Source organism: Hippopotamus amphibius, chromosome 3 (assembly GCF_030028045.1).
Source record: "Hippopotamus amphibius kiboko isolate mHipAmp2 chromosome 3, mHipAmp2.hap2, whole genome shotgun sequence".
Classification (NCBI taxonomy): domain Eukaryota; kingdom Metazoa; phylum Chordata; class Mammalia; order Artiodactyla; family Hippopotamidae; genus Hippopotamus; species Hippopotamus amphibius.
The window spans coordinates 78311171-78328525 of record NC_080188.1 but is presented as its reverse complement, the minus strand read 5'-3'; the positions used below and the strand labels follow the sequence as shown (position 1 = coordinate 78328525).

The 17355-nt window shown below is 40.8% G+C and overlaps 1 protein-coding gene and 1 non-coding gene across 2 annotated transcripts in view; one reads left to right on the top strand and one right to left on the bottom strand.

The window, feature by feature from the left end:
• Window positions 1-15553, bottom strand: part of EDNRA (endothelin receptor type A) — a 76524-nt gene extending 60971 nt beyond the window's left edge. Inside the window, exons 1-2 of the mRNA XM_057728019.1 lie at window positions 14830-15553; window positions 10550-11040 (exon numbers count right to left, since the gene is read on the bottom strand). Of these exons, the coding sequence (XP_057584002.1) occupies window positions 10550-10969 (420 nt within the window). The 5' untranslated portion in view covers window positions 10970-11040; window positions 14830-15553. The remainder of the gene's footprint in view (window positions 1-10549; window positions 11041-14829) is intronic.
• LOC130850567 (U6 spliceosomal RNA) lies at window positions 5243-5349 on the top strand. Its single transcript, XR_009052937.1, has one exon. It is a non-coding gene; the product is annotated as a U6 spliceosomal RNA (small nuclear RNA).
• Window positions 15554-17355: the final 1802 nt, after the last annotated feature.

The following is a 17355-nucleotide window of genomic DNA, read 5'->3' as shown; positions in this document are numbered from 1 at the left end:
CTATCCTCTTTCATTGATCTATATGTCTGTTTTTGAGCTAGTACCATACTGTTTTGAGTACTGCAGCTTTGTACAGTAACATAATCTGCAGTCAGGGAGGATACCTCCAGCTCTGCTCTTTTTTCTCAAGATTGTTTTGGCAATTCAGGGTTTTTTTGTGGTTCCATATAAATTTTAGAATTATTTGTTCTAGTTCTGTGAAAAATGTCATGAGTATTTAGATAGGGATAGCATTAAATCTGTAGATTGCTTTGGGTAGTATGGCCATTTTAACAATATTAATTCTTCCAATCCAAGAGCACAGGGTGTCTTTCCATTTCTTTGCATCATCATAGTTTTCAGAGTATAGGTCTTTCACCTCCTTAGTTAAGTTTAGTCCTAGGTATTTTATTTCTAGCTTCTTTTTAAATATCATTTGAGACATATTCCCAAATGTCATTCATTATGCTTTCACATTCCCCTCTTAATTCCTATGTAACTGGTAAACTCCCAGGGAGGAAGGTCTAGAAATGCAATATTTAGTTTTATCAATAAAATCAGGTGTGTGTACCCCAGCTGAAACTGTGGGATAGCAGCCATAGGCAACTCGTTTTTCTCTCTGATGTCCACAGATTGCCTAGCCTTTCCAGTGACAACTGGATGAGACACTAGTTTGGCAATAAGTGTTCTTCTGAGCAGATGAGCAGATGTATGTGTCTAGGCAATCAGTTCATCAAAAAACTTAACCTTTCTTTTCAGTTTATGTTTTTATTTTCTGGCTCCCTTCCATCAGTTGATCTCACCAACATGACAGTGAATATGGAATACACAGATCTGTTTACCAGATGTTCCCATGCAATCTGCAAGACTTACAACATAAATGCTATTCAGGAGAGTAATCTCTCATATACATCTTCCTTTATTGTGTCTCATTGTGTATCATTTCTGTCTTAAGCAACTAAAGAAGTATTAGATTTAATGCAGGAGAGAAAAGGGGATTACTATTTTTGAACACAGTCTTTGAAAATATATTTCTGTTCTAGGAATGACATTTGGATGACTGTCAAGTTTGCCTTATGAGACACATGGAAGAGAAGCAGTGTGGCAGCTTAGCCAACAGGATGGCCTCTGGGATCAGACCGGATCCAGATCCTGGCTCTGCAACTTGCTAACTGTGTAATCTTGAGCACATTCCTTAAACACTGTGCCTCAGTTTCTTCATTTTCAGGCAACAGTTGTACAGGATAAGTTTACTGTAAGGATCAAATGAGTCAGCTTGGTACAGAGTAAACACTAATTAAGCTTTAGGTCATTTTATTCTCATGTTATAAATTGGTATACATATTTTAAGACTGCATATTTTTCCTTCATCGATTCAGGAAATGCTTCTCAGCACAGTAGCCAGCATGTTCTTATTAAAATGTGAACCAGATCATGTCACTCATCTGCTCATAACTGTCTAAAAGCTTCCTATCTCACTCAGAGAAGAAGGCTAAAGACTTTATAAAGGTGTATACGTAGGGTGACCATGCTTCCTATTTTTTCCAGGACAGTCTTGGTTTATGCCTATTGTCCAGATGCAATTATTGATAGTGTCTCCTTTCACTCTCAAAGCATCTAGGTTTGGACAATAAATTATATGGTCACCTATTGTTAGGCCCCACATTATCTGCTTCCCTCCATCACCTGCCACACCCCAGTATCCCTGTGACCTCGTCTGTTACTGTTCTCTTCCTCTTCCTTCCACTCAACCACCATAGCCTCCTTGCTTCTCCTTTAACCCTCCAGACACATTCCTGCATCAGGGCCTTTGCACTTGCCATTTCTGCTGGCTGGGTACCCTTACTTTAGATAGTGGCATGGTTTGGTCCTTTTAAGTTCTAGTTTTATGCAATGTCACCTTGTATTGAGTTCTTCTTCAACCACCCATGCTAAGATGAATATCCTCTCCCCCTTCTTTTATTCTTCTTCTCTATTTTACTTTTCTCCTTGGCAGTTATCTCATGTACTATATATTAACTTATTAACTTGCTTGTTGTCTTGTTCTTCTACCAAAATGCAAACTCCGTGAGGGCAAGGATGAGTGTTTTTCTTCACTGCTATTTCCCCAGTAACTGGTATACAGTAGGAGCTCAATAAATATTTATGAACAAATAAATGAGGACCATTTAAAGAAGAGAGACCTGATGTAACTGAGTAACCAAATGGCCAATCAGTTTCCCACCTGCATTACTTTCTAGTATAAAATTTGATCTGAAAAAAATACATTGGGTTGGCCAAAAATTTTGTTCTGGTTTTTCCACAAGATGCTATGAAAAACCCGAATGAACTTTTTGGCCAATCCTGTAACAGGACTCCTGTGTTTAAGATAAGTGTTATGAGAAGCATGATTTGAGTAGATTCTGTTATTTATCCTAGTCTCCAAGTAAGTCATGATGCCAAACAATGTCAATGAAACTTTTAGAGAAGTTTAAATTCTACAAAGTGACCTCTAAATCTGCACACCCACAAGAATAATATTAAATCTGAGGGCACACTTGATTTTTGCCTCTTCAGGAACACTGGGTACTTCAAACCTCCAAATTTAAATAAACATTTTTAGGGCATGTAGTTTTGTAAAATTTTTGAAGTTCAAATTTAAAAATAAGGCTATCAAATATTAACAATGAATGCTACTTATGTTCAGTTCTATTATTGAGTTTAATTTCAACTATTAACTTTATAATGTAAGAAAGTTTTTCCAAGAAAAACTAGACCTAGTTAAAAATAAAATTGTAGCTATAGAAAGCTCTAGCTCCCAAGAGAATACAGTGGATCCAGAAAGCAGTTGTAGAGTTTCAGGCTGTATATCAAATTTATTTTGACAGAATTTCTTAGAACATTCCTTATCTAACCACTCGTCTTCGAATCAATTTCAGAGACAGTAAACTTCATACCCCTTTCATTTTAGTTCACACACACTTTATACAAACTGTATAAACTTTGTATGATAATAAAGAAATAACACTCACATGCTAGCAACTCAAAAGACGAAGACACTATAGAAATATTTCAGAATAAAATAGCCAGGACATCTGCTTTTACCACACAGAATGCTGGAATTACCGCAACATCACACACAGACACACACACACAGTGTATATGTGAAAATTCTTTTTTCAAAAGTAAAACATTTGTGCATCACAATTTAAGTGAAGTTTAGAATACAGCAACCTCTTCTGTGGTCTGAACTGTGAAGGAGGAATGTCACCAACCACAATGCTTTGTACAGCCCACACCTTCCTAATGAGAAGGGGACTGAAAGCATCTCTCCCTCCTCAGCCTCCTTGGGAATGATCTTGGGTTGTGGATGGTTTCCATCCCCCATCGCTGAAGCGGGAATAATTGTGCTGCGAGCCAAATGCTGAGGGCTAGCCCAGTAACCTCACATGAGAATAATTACTGAACAGGACCATGAGAGAAAGCAATGAGGTTCCCAGACACAGGAAACGAAAAGTCAGAGGGGAGGTAGAGTTGGAGAGGGTTCTGAAGCCTTCCCAGACAGCAACTTCCTTATAACTAACAGCAAATTGGGTAATAGATGTATCACTCTGTCATTTTATATGTATATATATCCTTAAGTCAGTTGGTTAGCATAATGAACTTTTGCAATGTGTTTGTGTCTTAGCCATGCCAGAAAGTCAACTTATTTCCTGTTCTCTTAAGAGCAAATAAAATCTTCTGTGATATGTTCATTTAGATATTCCAAATCACTTCTAGGCTTAATATTTCAACTGAAACCACAATTACAACTATGCTCAAAGAATGCATATTACATAGAAATTTTGAAAAGTGACTCTTCACTCGGTTATATGTACCAGAGAGAGGGGAAATGAAACAATATGATACTGGAACCACAGAAAAAGACTTCTGAAGACAAAGGGACAAGGGGAAAATAATCCTGTTATGTGTCACTCTAGGTTGCATACATTTCTCTCAGATTTATGGACCCCCAGACATTCCTGGTTTGCAGGAAAAAAGTAGAGATTCAATAAATTCAAAAAGTAAGTCTGCCTTTAGATCTGGAATTGCATGGGAGAAAAACATGCTTATAGAGGCAAGTAGAGTATTTGAGCAAAAGTATTTGAGTATTTTGCTCATTCATCAAATATTTTTAAGACTGGGGACAGTGCTGGATGTGGAGATAGAATGATAAATGAGAGCGATGGCAGCGTGCCTCAGGGGACTTGCAGTCTAGGGGGGCAGACAGGCAAGCGAATTGCAGAGACAATAGAGCATGTGTTAGATGCTCTCACAGGGTTAATAGAAGGTGTCCTGGGAGCACATGAGAAAGGCACTGACCCAGTCTAGGTCAGGGATACTTGCCAGACAAAGAGATGCTTCAGCTGAGATCTGAAGAGTAAAGTGGAATAAGCCAGAGGAGGCATGAGGGAAAATATTCCAGGTAGAAGGATCATCTTGATACTCTTGGTTAGCTGAGTAAAGAGGGGTAGATGACAGGCATGAAGAGAGAGGCGCCTGGAGATGCGCGAGGGTCAGAGCTATCTAACAGGACACTGGAGCTGTGGTGCAATGTGCCGACTACAGTTTCTATACCTAATTTTACTATTATAGCGTGATTACTGGAATACATGGGAAAGGCCTATTCTTATTTGCTTGATGATGAGTAAAAGGCAAACATCATTATCACATATGCAATGGTGGGTGGGTAATTGGATCAGCTTTGGGGAGTAGTGTGCGCAGACCACAGATAATATCCTGTGCCTTGTCCGTAAACGAAGAATCCTTCTGACATCATCACCATCACCACCACCACCACCACCACCATCACCATCTACCACCACCACCATCACCACCACCATCACCATCATCACCATCACCACCATCATCACCATCACCACCTACCACCACCACCATCACCACCTACCATCACCACCATCGCCACCTACCACCACCACCACCACCACCATCACCACCTACCACCACCACCACCATCATCACCATCACCACCATCACTACCACCACCACCACCACCATCACCGTTACCACCACCACCACCACCACCGTCACCACCACCACCACCACCACCGTCACCACCACCACCATCAACACCATCACCATCACCACCATCACCATCATCACTACCACCATCATCACCATCACCATCATCATCACCATCATCATCATTACCATCACCAACATCATCAATCATCAGTATTTTAATTTGAAGGTCTCAGAAAAATCTGATTAGAAGTATATTTTAGTGCTCGCTTCGGCAGCACATGTACTAAAATTGCAACAATGCAGAGAAGATGAGCATGGCCCCCGGGCAAGGATAACAAGCAAACTTGTGAAGCATTCCCATATTTTTTACTTATCTAAGAAACAGAAACAGACTCACAGACATAAAGAACAGATTTGTAGTTGCCAAGCTGGAAGGTGGTTGGGGGAGGGATGCACCGGGAGTTTGGGATTAGCAGATATAAGCTATTATATATAGGATGGATAAACAACAAGGTCCTACTGTATAGCACAGGGAACTATATTCAATATCCTGTAATAAACCATAATGGAAAAGAATCTGAAAAAGAATTATATATATATATATATATATATACACACATATACATATATATAACTGAATCACTTTGCTGTACACCAGAACCTAATACAACATTGTAAATCAACTCTACCTCAATTTAAAAAAAGTTACTTTTAATCATATCATTTGGATATGATTTTATCAAATCATATCAAAAAGCATTTATTGAACAGCTATGATGTTTGAGGCATACAATTTACATGTTGTGGCAATTTGTTTCTGACACAGAAATTGCCTTGGTGATTTGATGTGTCAAGAAATGACTTTTGTATGGCTGCCCCAACAGGATGGATCCCAGTTGCACAAGATGTTAAAGGCTGTGTGAATATGGAGATAAACTGGCTTTGTGTGAATGTTTCTGGTTTCCACACTGCTCAGATCCTCTGCCAGAGCAACATATTGGGAATCTTGGCTTTTCATTGCAAAATATTCCTGATAATTTCATAAAGAAATTGTGTTTGTGTATTTTTCATTGTTGTCCTCAGGAAGAGGTGGTTGCTTAGAGTGGACTAAATTAGTCAACAGCCAGTATTAGGTTGTTCTCCGAGACCTGCTTTACCCCACATGCTAAGTGGAGACATTATTCACCAACAGTGTTATCTATGACGTCAAACTCCCTGCTACACCAACATTTCTATGCCAAGTCATTGGACTCAACTGCTTCTCTCTTCCCATGGCCACCATCCTTATCCTCTCCATTCTACTTCTCTCCTACATATATTTCTCCACACTCCTGTTTCTACTTAAGAGGCTGAGGTGCAGTGGTTTATGGGCATATCAGTGTATGCATTTGGTTGACGGTTATCCTGAAAGCACATGAAATGAAGCTTTGCACAACATCACTTTTCTGGTTTCCACTCTATTCAAAATTAAAACCCATCTCCCTAAAGATGACACTCTAAGGCATAAGTAAATCATTAAAGAATATAACTATTAAATTCTATACTTCTATATTGGCATTTAGTCATTGGGGGGTACTTTTGGATTCTAAACACAGATACAATGCTTTAATTGTTCTGTCATTGTAATGAATGTCAATATTTTATATACAGATTAATCTACTTGGCTAAATTTTTTCATTCCTTGAAAATTCAGCATATCAGGTAGTACAATTTCTTGACCAATTGAATCCATCATCAGTTTAGGTTATAAGTGTGAACATTTGAAAGGGTCTACTAACTTCTTTTCCTTCCTCTCTCCTGTTTTTGTCAGTCTTCTCATGAAATTAATGTTTTTTGCACAATTCAAAATTAGAGTAATCCTTTGATAAATAATAGCATTTCTTTAACATTGCCATTTGAAAACCAAGAAGGTAATTGGCATTTGTTTGCATCCTTTGGTTCCTTCTGCTTTACATTTTATTGTCTCAGACTGTCTGATTTTTATCACCAGGTTTTGTGTGTGTGTGTGTGTGTGTGTGTGTGTGTGTGTGCACGCGAATGTTATCAAGGGCTAGAGGAATCTCTCTCCACTTTTTGGGTTATTTCTTCTTTATGCAATGTATATAACTCCAGACTTAATTCATTTTTTAACTTAGGATCTGTACTCAGCAGCAATTCGGCAACTATATCCAGCCTCTCTGAGAATGACATTTAGGGCAGAGACTGTTACTTAGGGGTAATGGTGGCATTTGGACAAGAGCTGCACATGCATGTTAGAACCAGTAAGAAGCAGGAGCTCTTGGGGGTTTCTGAGTAGAGCAGCACTCAGTAAGTACAAGCAAAGTCCAATACAGCCTGGAGGAAGAAATCCTGAAGCCATAAAGATCAACCAGGAAATTTGGAAATTCAGATGTGTAGTAAACCTCTCTTCTATGTCCACAGACCATCCAAAGCTATCCAGCACTAGCTGCATGGGATAATGACAGAACAGAAACAGCCTAGCCATCTGATACTTGCTGCATTGCTTTTCAGTTGTGTTTTATAGCACATCGATATATGAAACAGTTTCAGTACAACCTCTTTCAAAGTGAGAGAAAGATAATAAAACGTGAACAGAAAGAGCATTTTATCATGCACTCTCCTTTTTTCTTGTAATATTACCACAGTCTAATCAGCAAGTCTAGCTTGCCCCAAGGTGCAATCTTCACAATACTTTCACTTACTCTGACTCTAACCCAACTCAATGCAATGTTCTCCCTCTGGAGACACCTTAGAACTGAGTCTAAAAGCAATCGATAGAATTGTTAAACACATTGACCGGTGTGATCTGAAAATTTATCTTTCTTTGAAGAACATAGCAGATCCTTTCAACCATTCTTCTTTCAACATAATTCTAATAATAGGGGTGATAAAGAAACTTCATGCATCCCTTTAATAGAATGTTCTTCAAGTCTATGTATTTTTCATCAGTACCTAAACATAATGGTAAAGTGAGATTGGATGGCTACTGCTTTGCCCTGCAATAAAGAGGTATCTTGACACAGTCAGAGGAATCCACAGGTCTGATATGTGAGACTCCAAAGCATCAGACTCTTATAGCAGGAGGCAGCTGTGGAGGAAAGGCCTGAGGATCTAGAGCACACACTGCTTAGAAGGATTTCTCTTGACTCTCCTGGTCAGAAGTCAGAGAAACAGTAATATCTTACAGTTTCCTAACCTAGAGGAGAGGACTGCCAGGAGGAAGTAGAAATAACCCCCAATATTGTGAGGTTTTTCTGCCCTCTCCAATGCTTTTTTCTTTTCCTCTGGAAGAAGACTGAAATGACTGAATAATACTTGTTTTTAACCCCAAAGGTTTACTTTCTAAAATTAATGTTGGTTAAATGACTCATTACATGAATCTTAGAAAAGTAGGAATTACCCAAACGTACTCCCGCAATGAAAAAAAACACGTCAAACTATCCACATTGTCGAGAACTACAATAAAGTATATAAAGTATGGGATTCCCAAGACGGAAGAATCATAAAGTCAAATAAGGAAGTGTTAGGTTTTGCCTATTACTGTATGAATGTAATAAAAAATTTATTTGAATTTTCACCAAATTTGGAGATATTCCAGATGATCGGACTTAAAATGTTGCTACAGAATAAAATAAAGTTTAGTTTAGTGAATGGCAGGTAGCAACTCAAAGAGATAAGCAAATCTCTTTTTCAGTAGCAAGAAGCTGTTTTTGCACATGGTCAAATGGGACTTATTAATTCAAGGCAGTTATTTTCCTGAGCCATAATGGGTTGGTTAACTACTTGTATAGGTATGAACAATCAATGTTTAATACTCCACACTGTGCTTGTGAATGAGTCATGTTAACATTTTCAAATCTCTTATTAAACAGAGATGTCCCAAGGAAGTTGTGTTGAGTACATGTAATATTTCACGAAGAGAAAATCAAAAACTTTCGAAAAGAAAAAAAGTTCTGTAGCATATGCTAAATATTTTAAATTATTTACACTTTTTCAATTTTGCCTCCCAATTTGGTTCTGAAATCCTGCTTTAAGTTCAAATATAAAACACATGTATTCATTCTCTTCTGTGGAAAGACATGGTATGTGATTTTAAACTTTTTTTGTTAAGCATCCTGGAAGTCTTTTTTATTTTATTATTATTATTGATTTTTTTTTTAATTTTTAATTTTTGGCTGTACCACGTGGCATGTGGGATCTTAGTTCCATGACCAGGGATGAAGCCCATGCCCCTTGCATTGGAAGGCAGAGTGTTAACCACTGGACTGCCAGGGAAGTCCCTTAAATTTTTATTTGTTGTCTAATTTCTCCAATATTGCAAACAGTGTATTGGAGTAATTTTGAGATGATTTTTCCTTGTAATGTTCAGAATTTTCATCGTTGTTTTCGTCTTTATTGTTAGACCACTGCTTTTTCTGGTAGGCTACTTTCATTTCACCACAGTTGGAGTGTATCTACTTGAAACTGAGAGGCTATTATTTCACTTAAAACTAATGATGTCTTCAACTGACAAAACTTTCCCTTTCAAGTCATATTTCAGAATGTTCTTGCTCAGAATAGTTTTGTTTCTATGGATAGTACATAGAAGGAAAAAAAAAAACAACAACTAAAAGCTGAGGAAAGTGCTTTCCCTGGGCTAGGAATAAAGACATTCCAAAACATCTGGCGCAGATTATGAAATTTCATTTGAATTTTAGCTCATTTGAATTCTTGCAGCAATTTCCCCCTCACAGCCACTAGACCAAATATGGAACAACTAATTCCTTTTGGCTTTAGTTGTTTTGGTACTAACTAGTCCCTAGAGCAAGGTGATCACACCAACAACTGATCAGTTATCGTCCTCTCCCACTCAGTTACTAACTGGGATTGTCCTTGTTGCCTAGCTCTGCGGCAGGCACAGTGTGGGTGCTCCTTAAATGTAAGCTGAAGCAATGAAGGAGGCAGTAGTAAACTGATGCCTGTTTTCAGCGGTTTTAGTAATACTGCTCAGCGAGGTCACCACTGGCCTGCCATCACGTGCACCCGTTATCTCTAAGTCGCCCAGATAACTGTGGAAGCCAGCACGACCGTTGACTTCAATCATCCAGACAGTCAAAATAAAATAAGCCCTTCTTATTTTAAGCCATACGGTGGATGTCTGGCTCCCAACAGTATCACATAGAAAAGGTAATCGAAACTGAAGATAAAATTTATTTTAAGTAATTTTGGGGGCTCAGTAGGTCTTATCCTGAAAATGGAATCTCAGAAAAATTCAGTGATCTTCCCCAGACTGCCCATCTACTCAGCAAGCTCGTGGCTGGCATGAGAATCCCATTCATGAAAGACCATGACTTTGAAGAGTCATCCCTGAAATACTATTTTGTTAACAATTAAGTTAGAAAATCAGTGTCACATTTAACAAACAATAAAAATTTAAAATGTCATCCAGTTTTAAGATAGCAGAAATGGTTCTCAGTAAAAACACAGACTGAAATTCCAAAGGACAGAAAAGTCTGCAGCATCTCTCTTAACTGTGGAATCAGAGCATATATTCCAACCTGCAAATGCACATGTGGTTACTTCCTACCTTAAATACATTGATAGGGAGATCAATGACCACATAGATAAGGTCTCCAAGGGCAAGGCTGGCTATCAGTGCGTTGGGGCCATTCCTCATGCACTTGTTCTGGTAAATGATCCTGAGCAGGGTTGCATTCCCCACCATTCCCACGATGAAAATAGTACACGATATCACAGTGTTAATGTATTTGAAAGCTGAAGCAATCTTAGTCTGCTGTGGGCAATAGTTGTGTATTGAGCCATTGCTGGGGAGGGCCAAATTTGTGGGTCGATGCGTGGTAACCACGAAACTGAGCTCTGTCCCACGAAAAGTGGTGAAATCGTCCACATGGGTGCTTAGATTTGTGCTGTAGCTCTCAGGATTATCACTGATGACACATCCAACCAGCGCCACCCAAAAGGACACCCTGAGGCAAAAGGTTTCCATATTGATGCAAATTTGAGGAAATATCACTTATTCTGTTGCTTTGACACCCTCCTTTTTTTTTCTTTCTCCACCTGGAAAAAGAAAGGAGAAAAAATAATTTTGGTTACAAAAATCCAGCTGCCAATAAGATTGTAGTCAATGATAATTACTGCTTCAATTAGAAAGCAGGATGTATGTGGTACTTAGATAAGATACATCTGTGTCAGGTTACCCCAGGGCAAAACAAAGGCAGAAAAGATCAAAGCTCTATTAGGGCAAGTTATATCTCTGAATCTCTGCCTCTGTCTCTCTCACCTTTTTCCATAGCTACACTTATGTCTAGATGATAATATGGATGAGGACATGTCAGTTTTTCCTTCAAGTGGTACAGAAGAAGTTATTTTTTTCTCTCCATTACACCTAGGCTGATAGCCTGAATTACAAAAAAATCTTCGAGTTGAGATAACAATATTTTATTTATTAATGGAAGATAACACATATTACATGCTGAGTGAAAGTTGTATACTAAGGCATAAACTCACCAAATTCTGTAATTAACAATTCAGTATTGCAACACGTGTGCTGTTTCGCACATGGTAAAAAATGAACATGAGAATAACATGCAGCTCAGGGAGCTATTTGAAATGTTATGAAATGTTCATTTAAACTCTGATTAACACCATCAATGCATTCAACAATCTTAATTAAAAATGAGATTGTTGTTAAAGACAAAATATTTATTTTATCGAAAACCTGGATGATTAATGTGTACCATCTACAACTTTGGACAGGAATTTTTTTGCTTTTCCATTTGTCAGAAATTATTATCAGGATATTTGCCAATGAGTGAAACTAGGAGAAATGGACTTTCTCAGGCCAAGTGTACTATTTGGTTTTCCAAACATCCTCTATACATCCTTTAAACATCCTCTAGAGCTACGTTGATTATGACCAGCCACTGTGCTGAGCACTTCACACGCGTGATGCTATGTAATCCATACAGTGACCCCCTGGGGCGGATACATGGTTCCATTATAAACACAGGGAAAACAAGGTCAACTAGCTTGGCAAGGCCATAGCTGGTGTGGCAATGCTGTGATGCGAAGCCAGGTTAGAAGGCAGGTTAGTCTGACTTTGAGCCCGAGCTCTTAACCACTAGACCATACTGTTTCTCATTCTTGTGACTTCTAAGCATCGAAAATGTTTTCACGATGTTTCCAGTGTTTTGAAGAAGCAATAGACTTTGGAGGTTGGTTAGATATTTTCAAAAGACTGTTTCGTTGCTTTGTTTTGTTTTGGTCACTGGCAGAGAGCAAGTGGTCCTTCTTGTCTAGGAAGTCTAGGTTTCTACTTAAAGAAAAGATCTGGGAAAATGAGGGAGGTTGGTGCTTACACAACAATCAAAGGTAAATAAAAATGGCTCTTCCCATTTTAATATTTTGTATATTTTCTGTGAATTTTTGTGACTCTAAATGATGGTCATAAGCTCATTTATGATGTAGTGTGTGTGTATGATGAATATACTCAGGTCACAATTTGAGTTTTAAGAATTGTGTCTTTTTGAGTCTGTTCATGGTTGATATTAACCACTTTTAGGAATGTTGACAGTAATCCTGGTTATCAACAAAGCTTAGCGCTCGGTCAATATATGGATGAAATACGATTTATTCACGTTGTGTAGAAGGTCTAAAATAAATATAAGGTGCAAATATTGCATACTTTTGCCTTCTTCAGAGATTTCCCCCCCAGGAAACTGAGTTGATAACATTTTGGGTATAGCAGTAACTTATTATATACATATTTGTTATCTGACTTGAGCTTTACAACTCTAGGTAGGCAGGGACAAGATCATGAGGAAACTGAGCCTTGAAGAAGTTGTCACGTTTTTGTGGCTAAGAAGGACAGGTGTAACACCTCACTCTACTTTGCTCATAAGACTTGACTCAGTCTGATTAAATGATTAAAATATCAATTTTTCTAAGCTAGGGGCACACTGGGCATACAGTTCTGCCTAGACTTAATTATAAGTAGTCTGCAGTTTTTTGTTTTGTTTTGTTTTGTTCTTCCTGCTTCTTACAGTTTGGAGTATCTGACCAAATATTGCTAGACTTACGAAATGCCGCTATTTCCATTCTGCAGTGAAGACTAGAACTCTAAGAACAAAGCATATTGTCATCCTCCCCTTCAGATCAGAGATGGGAAAAAGGAAATCCTTCAGTATCTTGTACTGTTTAATGACTAAAGCCTCCCAGTTGCCCAATGGGAATGAGCTTTCAGAAAGAGTGATCTTAAAAGTAAGAGAGAGAAGGCCTTTTCCAGAAACGGAATGGCTCTTTGCCCGTCATAGTGTGCTAGGAGGATACTTCGTGAACTGACCTGCTCTCTATGGTGGGCTGACACCACTCACGAAAGTATCACTAGTGTCTGAACATCAGCACATTGGTTTGCTTGGTGAGCTGATAACCACAGTAGCTGAAGAGTCTTATCAAGGCTGCGGGTTCTTATCAAAATGTGATTTAGCCACCGTTAAAACCACTCTCTTTCCTCCTCCAACTATGACACCACCACTGAAATCATTTCTGAAGACACCTCTCTCAGCTCTACACATATGACGCTGCGGAACTAAGGGATACTTGGCAAAGGCACGTGGCTGCCATATCACCGTTGGGTGAAAAATACAAAACCAAAGCGAAAACCCCTCTTAAATGCATGTTCCTCCAAGGATGAGCCTGTAGTTTATTTCCTTGAACCTAACTCACGCTGCGCTTCAGATCATCAGTCATAATCAGTCACAGCTCTAGCGAAGCACCTCAGGTTCAGACCTGAAGGACGTGGTTTATAGATTCAGCATGCTTCATATGTGGGGTCTAAGGATTTGCTGGAGTTCAAATGCTATTATTAAGCAAAAGGACTGACTCCTTGGCATTAACAGTTTAACATCTCAGACTCTCAGGTTCAAAGTTCACTCGCTTAGTAATTTGGAAATTCCAACCTTATGCACCTGGCCTGAGTATGGAGCAGGTAATTTACATGAAATGATTGCCAAGGTGTTTCTCAGTTAGTTAACACAAAACAGAGGGAGTGGGAGGGGTCATAAATAGCTACACGAGGAGAAAACAACATCAACAACAAATAAACTGGGAACTTCTAAATGCATTTTTTTTAATGGGTTTTGTGCCCTGAGTAAGAAATTAGTTACTTTCCTCACTGACAACGCCTGACTTTAACATGCCTCCCAGCTCACCCACTCCGCCGCCAAGTCTATCCGGGAACGCCATTAGGATGGTGTAAACAGAGGCTGATGATCTGGAAACAGCCCTTGTTTTCAGCACGTGAAGGGCAACAAGTGTCCTTTAAAGGAGGGCACAGAACCAAACGCCCAGGCCTCCAGGGGTAGGTTTCCAGGCTAGCCGCACTGGGGGTTTTCCAAACACGCCAGCCCCTCACAACCAGTGCCCTTGGCTACCCTTGGACATGCCCCGGGGGAGCGGGAGGACAAGCAGGCTGCGGGGCAAACTTCACAAGCAAGGCTCTGGAGCCAACCCCACGGGCGTGATGTTCCGCAAAGTTCTCACAAGCCTGGGGGAAAGGGAGACCCAGGGAGAACCGCTGGTTTTCTTCTAACTAAAAATCCGACGCCTGCCTGCGGAGGCTGAGGCGCTCTGGATGAGTTTCCCAAACCCCAAACGTTCCCGGAGCGCACCCCGCCCAGGAAGGCGCCCGTGCCGCCTCGCGCCCTCGGGCAGGTGATGCCAGCCTCGGTGCAGGAGGTGCAGGCGCCAGGCGACCACGCTCCGGGCTCGCCTCTCCTCCCCACCGGGGGGCCCGCCGGCGTCTCCCCAACCCCGCTCGGGACCCGGAGAGGAAAGAATTGCACCGACCGTGGAGCTCGGCGGGCGCAGACGGCTGCCCGGTCCGCGCGCGGCGCCCGGGCGAGAGGAAGCCGAGCCGGCGAGGGTGGGTGGCGAGTGTCCCGGGCTCCGGCGCGGCGGCGGCCCCGGCTGCACCGCTGCCTCCGCTTCGCAAAACTTCCTGGGCACGGCTTCTCTGGGGAGGTCCTCCCCGAGCCGCCGGCCTCCCGCCACAGGGTAGGATGGAGCCTCTCCACCTCCCGTCCGCAATCGCCAGACCAAAGGGATGACTATGCGCGCGCACGAGGGCTCTCAAGAGAAAGAAAACTCCGCAGGAACACGCCTCCCGTCTGTCCTCCTCTTCTCCTCCCAGAGCTCCCAGATCTTCTACTCCACTCTAGGGCGGCAAGAATGTCCCAACCTTCCAGCCCTCCAGGGATGCAGCCACTACAAAGCACTAGGCTGCCGTCCCCTCCCAGGCCCTAAAGGGCTGGAGTCTTTTTAACTATTTCCTTCCTGAAATGAAAGTGGTGTTGTGGGGGTTGGTAATCAAGGAGGAGGGTAGTTTAACATACAAGACTCAGAACTGAGAAGGGCGTTGCAGAAAATTTGCCCTTCCTAGTAAGTGCAGGCAGATTCGATCTGGATGGAGTGACTGCAGACAATCAGGGTCCGAGCGTGATTTCTGCTCTGCGTTCCCTGCCCTTTGCTTGACTTGTAAGCTCCCTCTTAAGCTTATGGCAAGTTAAAGAGCCAAATTGGACAGCAGTTTACTGGATCAAGGAAGCTTTGCTTCTATCTTGTCCCTGGAAGCCAGCACCCCAGGGCTACCTACTACTGGCCCAGGGCAAAGCAGGAGACCCTGGAGAGACTGTAAAAAGGGTCCAGTGTGTGGTTCCAAGAAACCTACAGTTCGTCAAGAAATCCAAACAGGGAGGGTGCAGATGCTGCAGAAGGTGGGCTTCAACATGCCTATATGGTAGAGATTTTATCCTAAATGGGGGTGGAGGGTGGGAAAGGAGACAGGGGACAAAGGCCATTGCCTGTGACAGGTGAGAAAAAAATCAAGTCTCCTTGAAAAGGAAACCCTTGCACACGGTTGGTGGGAATGTAAATTGGTGCAGCCACTGAGGAAAACAGTATGGCGGTTCCTCAAAAAACTGAAAATAGAACTACCGTATGATCCAGCAATCCCACCCCTGGGTATATATCTGAAGAAAATGGAAAACACTAATTCGAAAAGATACATGCCCTCCAGTGTTCATAGCAGCATTATTTACAATAGCCAAGATATGGAAGCAACCCAAGTGTCCATCAATAGATGAATGGATAAAGAAGATGTGACACACACACACAGACACACACACACACACACACAACGGAATACTATACATATACTATATATGTATATATAATGGAATACTACTCAGTCATAAAAAAGAACAAAATTTTGCCATTTGCAACATGGATGGACTTGGAGGGTATTATGTTTAGTGAAATAAGTCAGACAGAGAATGACAAATACTGTAGATAATCACTTATGTGTGGAATCTAGAAAATAAAAAAAAAATTAATGAATATAACAAAAAGGAAATGCACGGAAATAGAGAACAAACTAGTGGTTACCAGTGGGGAGAGGGAAGAGGGGAGGGACAAGATGGGGGTGGGGTATCAATTACTATGTATAAAATAAATAGGCTACAAGGACATATTGTACAGCACAGGGACTATAGCAAATATTTCACAATAACAATAAATGGAGCATAATCTTGAAAAACTGTGAATCACTATGCTGTATACCTCTAACTTATATAATATTATAAATTAACTAATTAACTATACCTTGATAAAAATCACAGTATGAGAGAATATTTAATAATCTCAGTCAATGTTCAATATCAACAAAAGTCAAACTAAAACAGTCTATGGAAAAAAAAATTATCAAAGTCTCCTTAGAGAAGGCCCTGCCCAGGAGTGCTTCAACGCACTGTTGGTGTGAGGCCTGTTGTGGAAATGTGAGTTCGGAGCACTGGTCATGTTATATTACAGACTGTTCTGATTATCAGCTGCAGCTAAAGAAAATCACCCTAAAATGGTAGTGGTTTAAAACAACATACCTTACTCATCAATCTGCAATTTGGGCGGGGCTCGCCTGGGACAGCTCATCCTCTTTGCTGGGGCTGGAGGCTCCACTTCCAAGATAGTCTGTTTTCTTGGTAATGAGTGTTGGGTTTTCTCCATGTGTGTTTCCCTGCAAAGTGGTTTATGTTTCCTCACAGCATGGTGGCTGGGTTCCAAGAAGGAGTGTCCCAAGAGACAGGAAGTGGTAGCTGCCAGTGTCTTAAAGTCTGGGCCTAGAAACTGACACAGTGTCACTTCTATGGAATTCTATTAGTGAAGCAGTCACAGATCCCAGATTCAAGGTGAGGAGATGTAGACTTCACTTGTCAGTGTAAGGCGTGTCAAGGATTCGAGGGGCATTTTGTAATACCATCAAAGAGATCCACAGGATACCACCACTGAAAGGGACCTTACTAGTCATCTAGTCCAATGGAC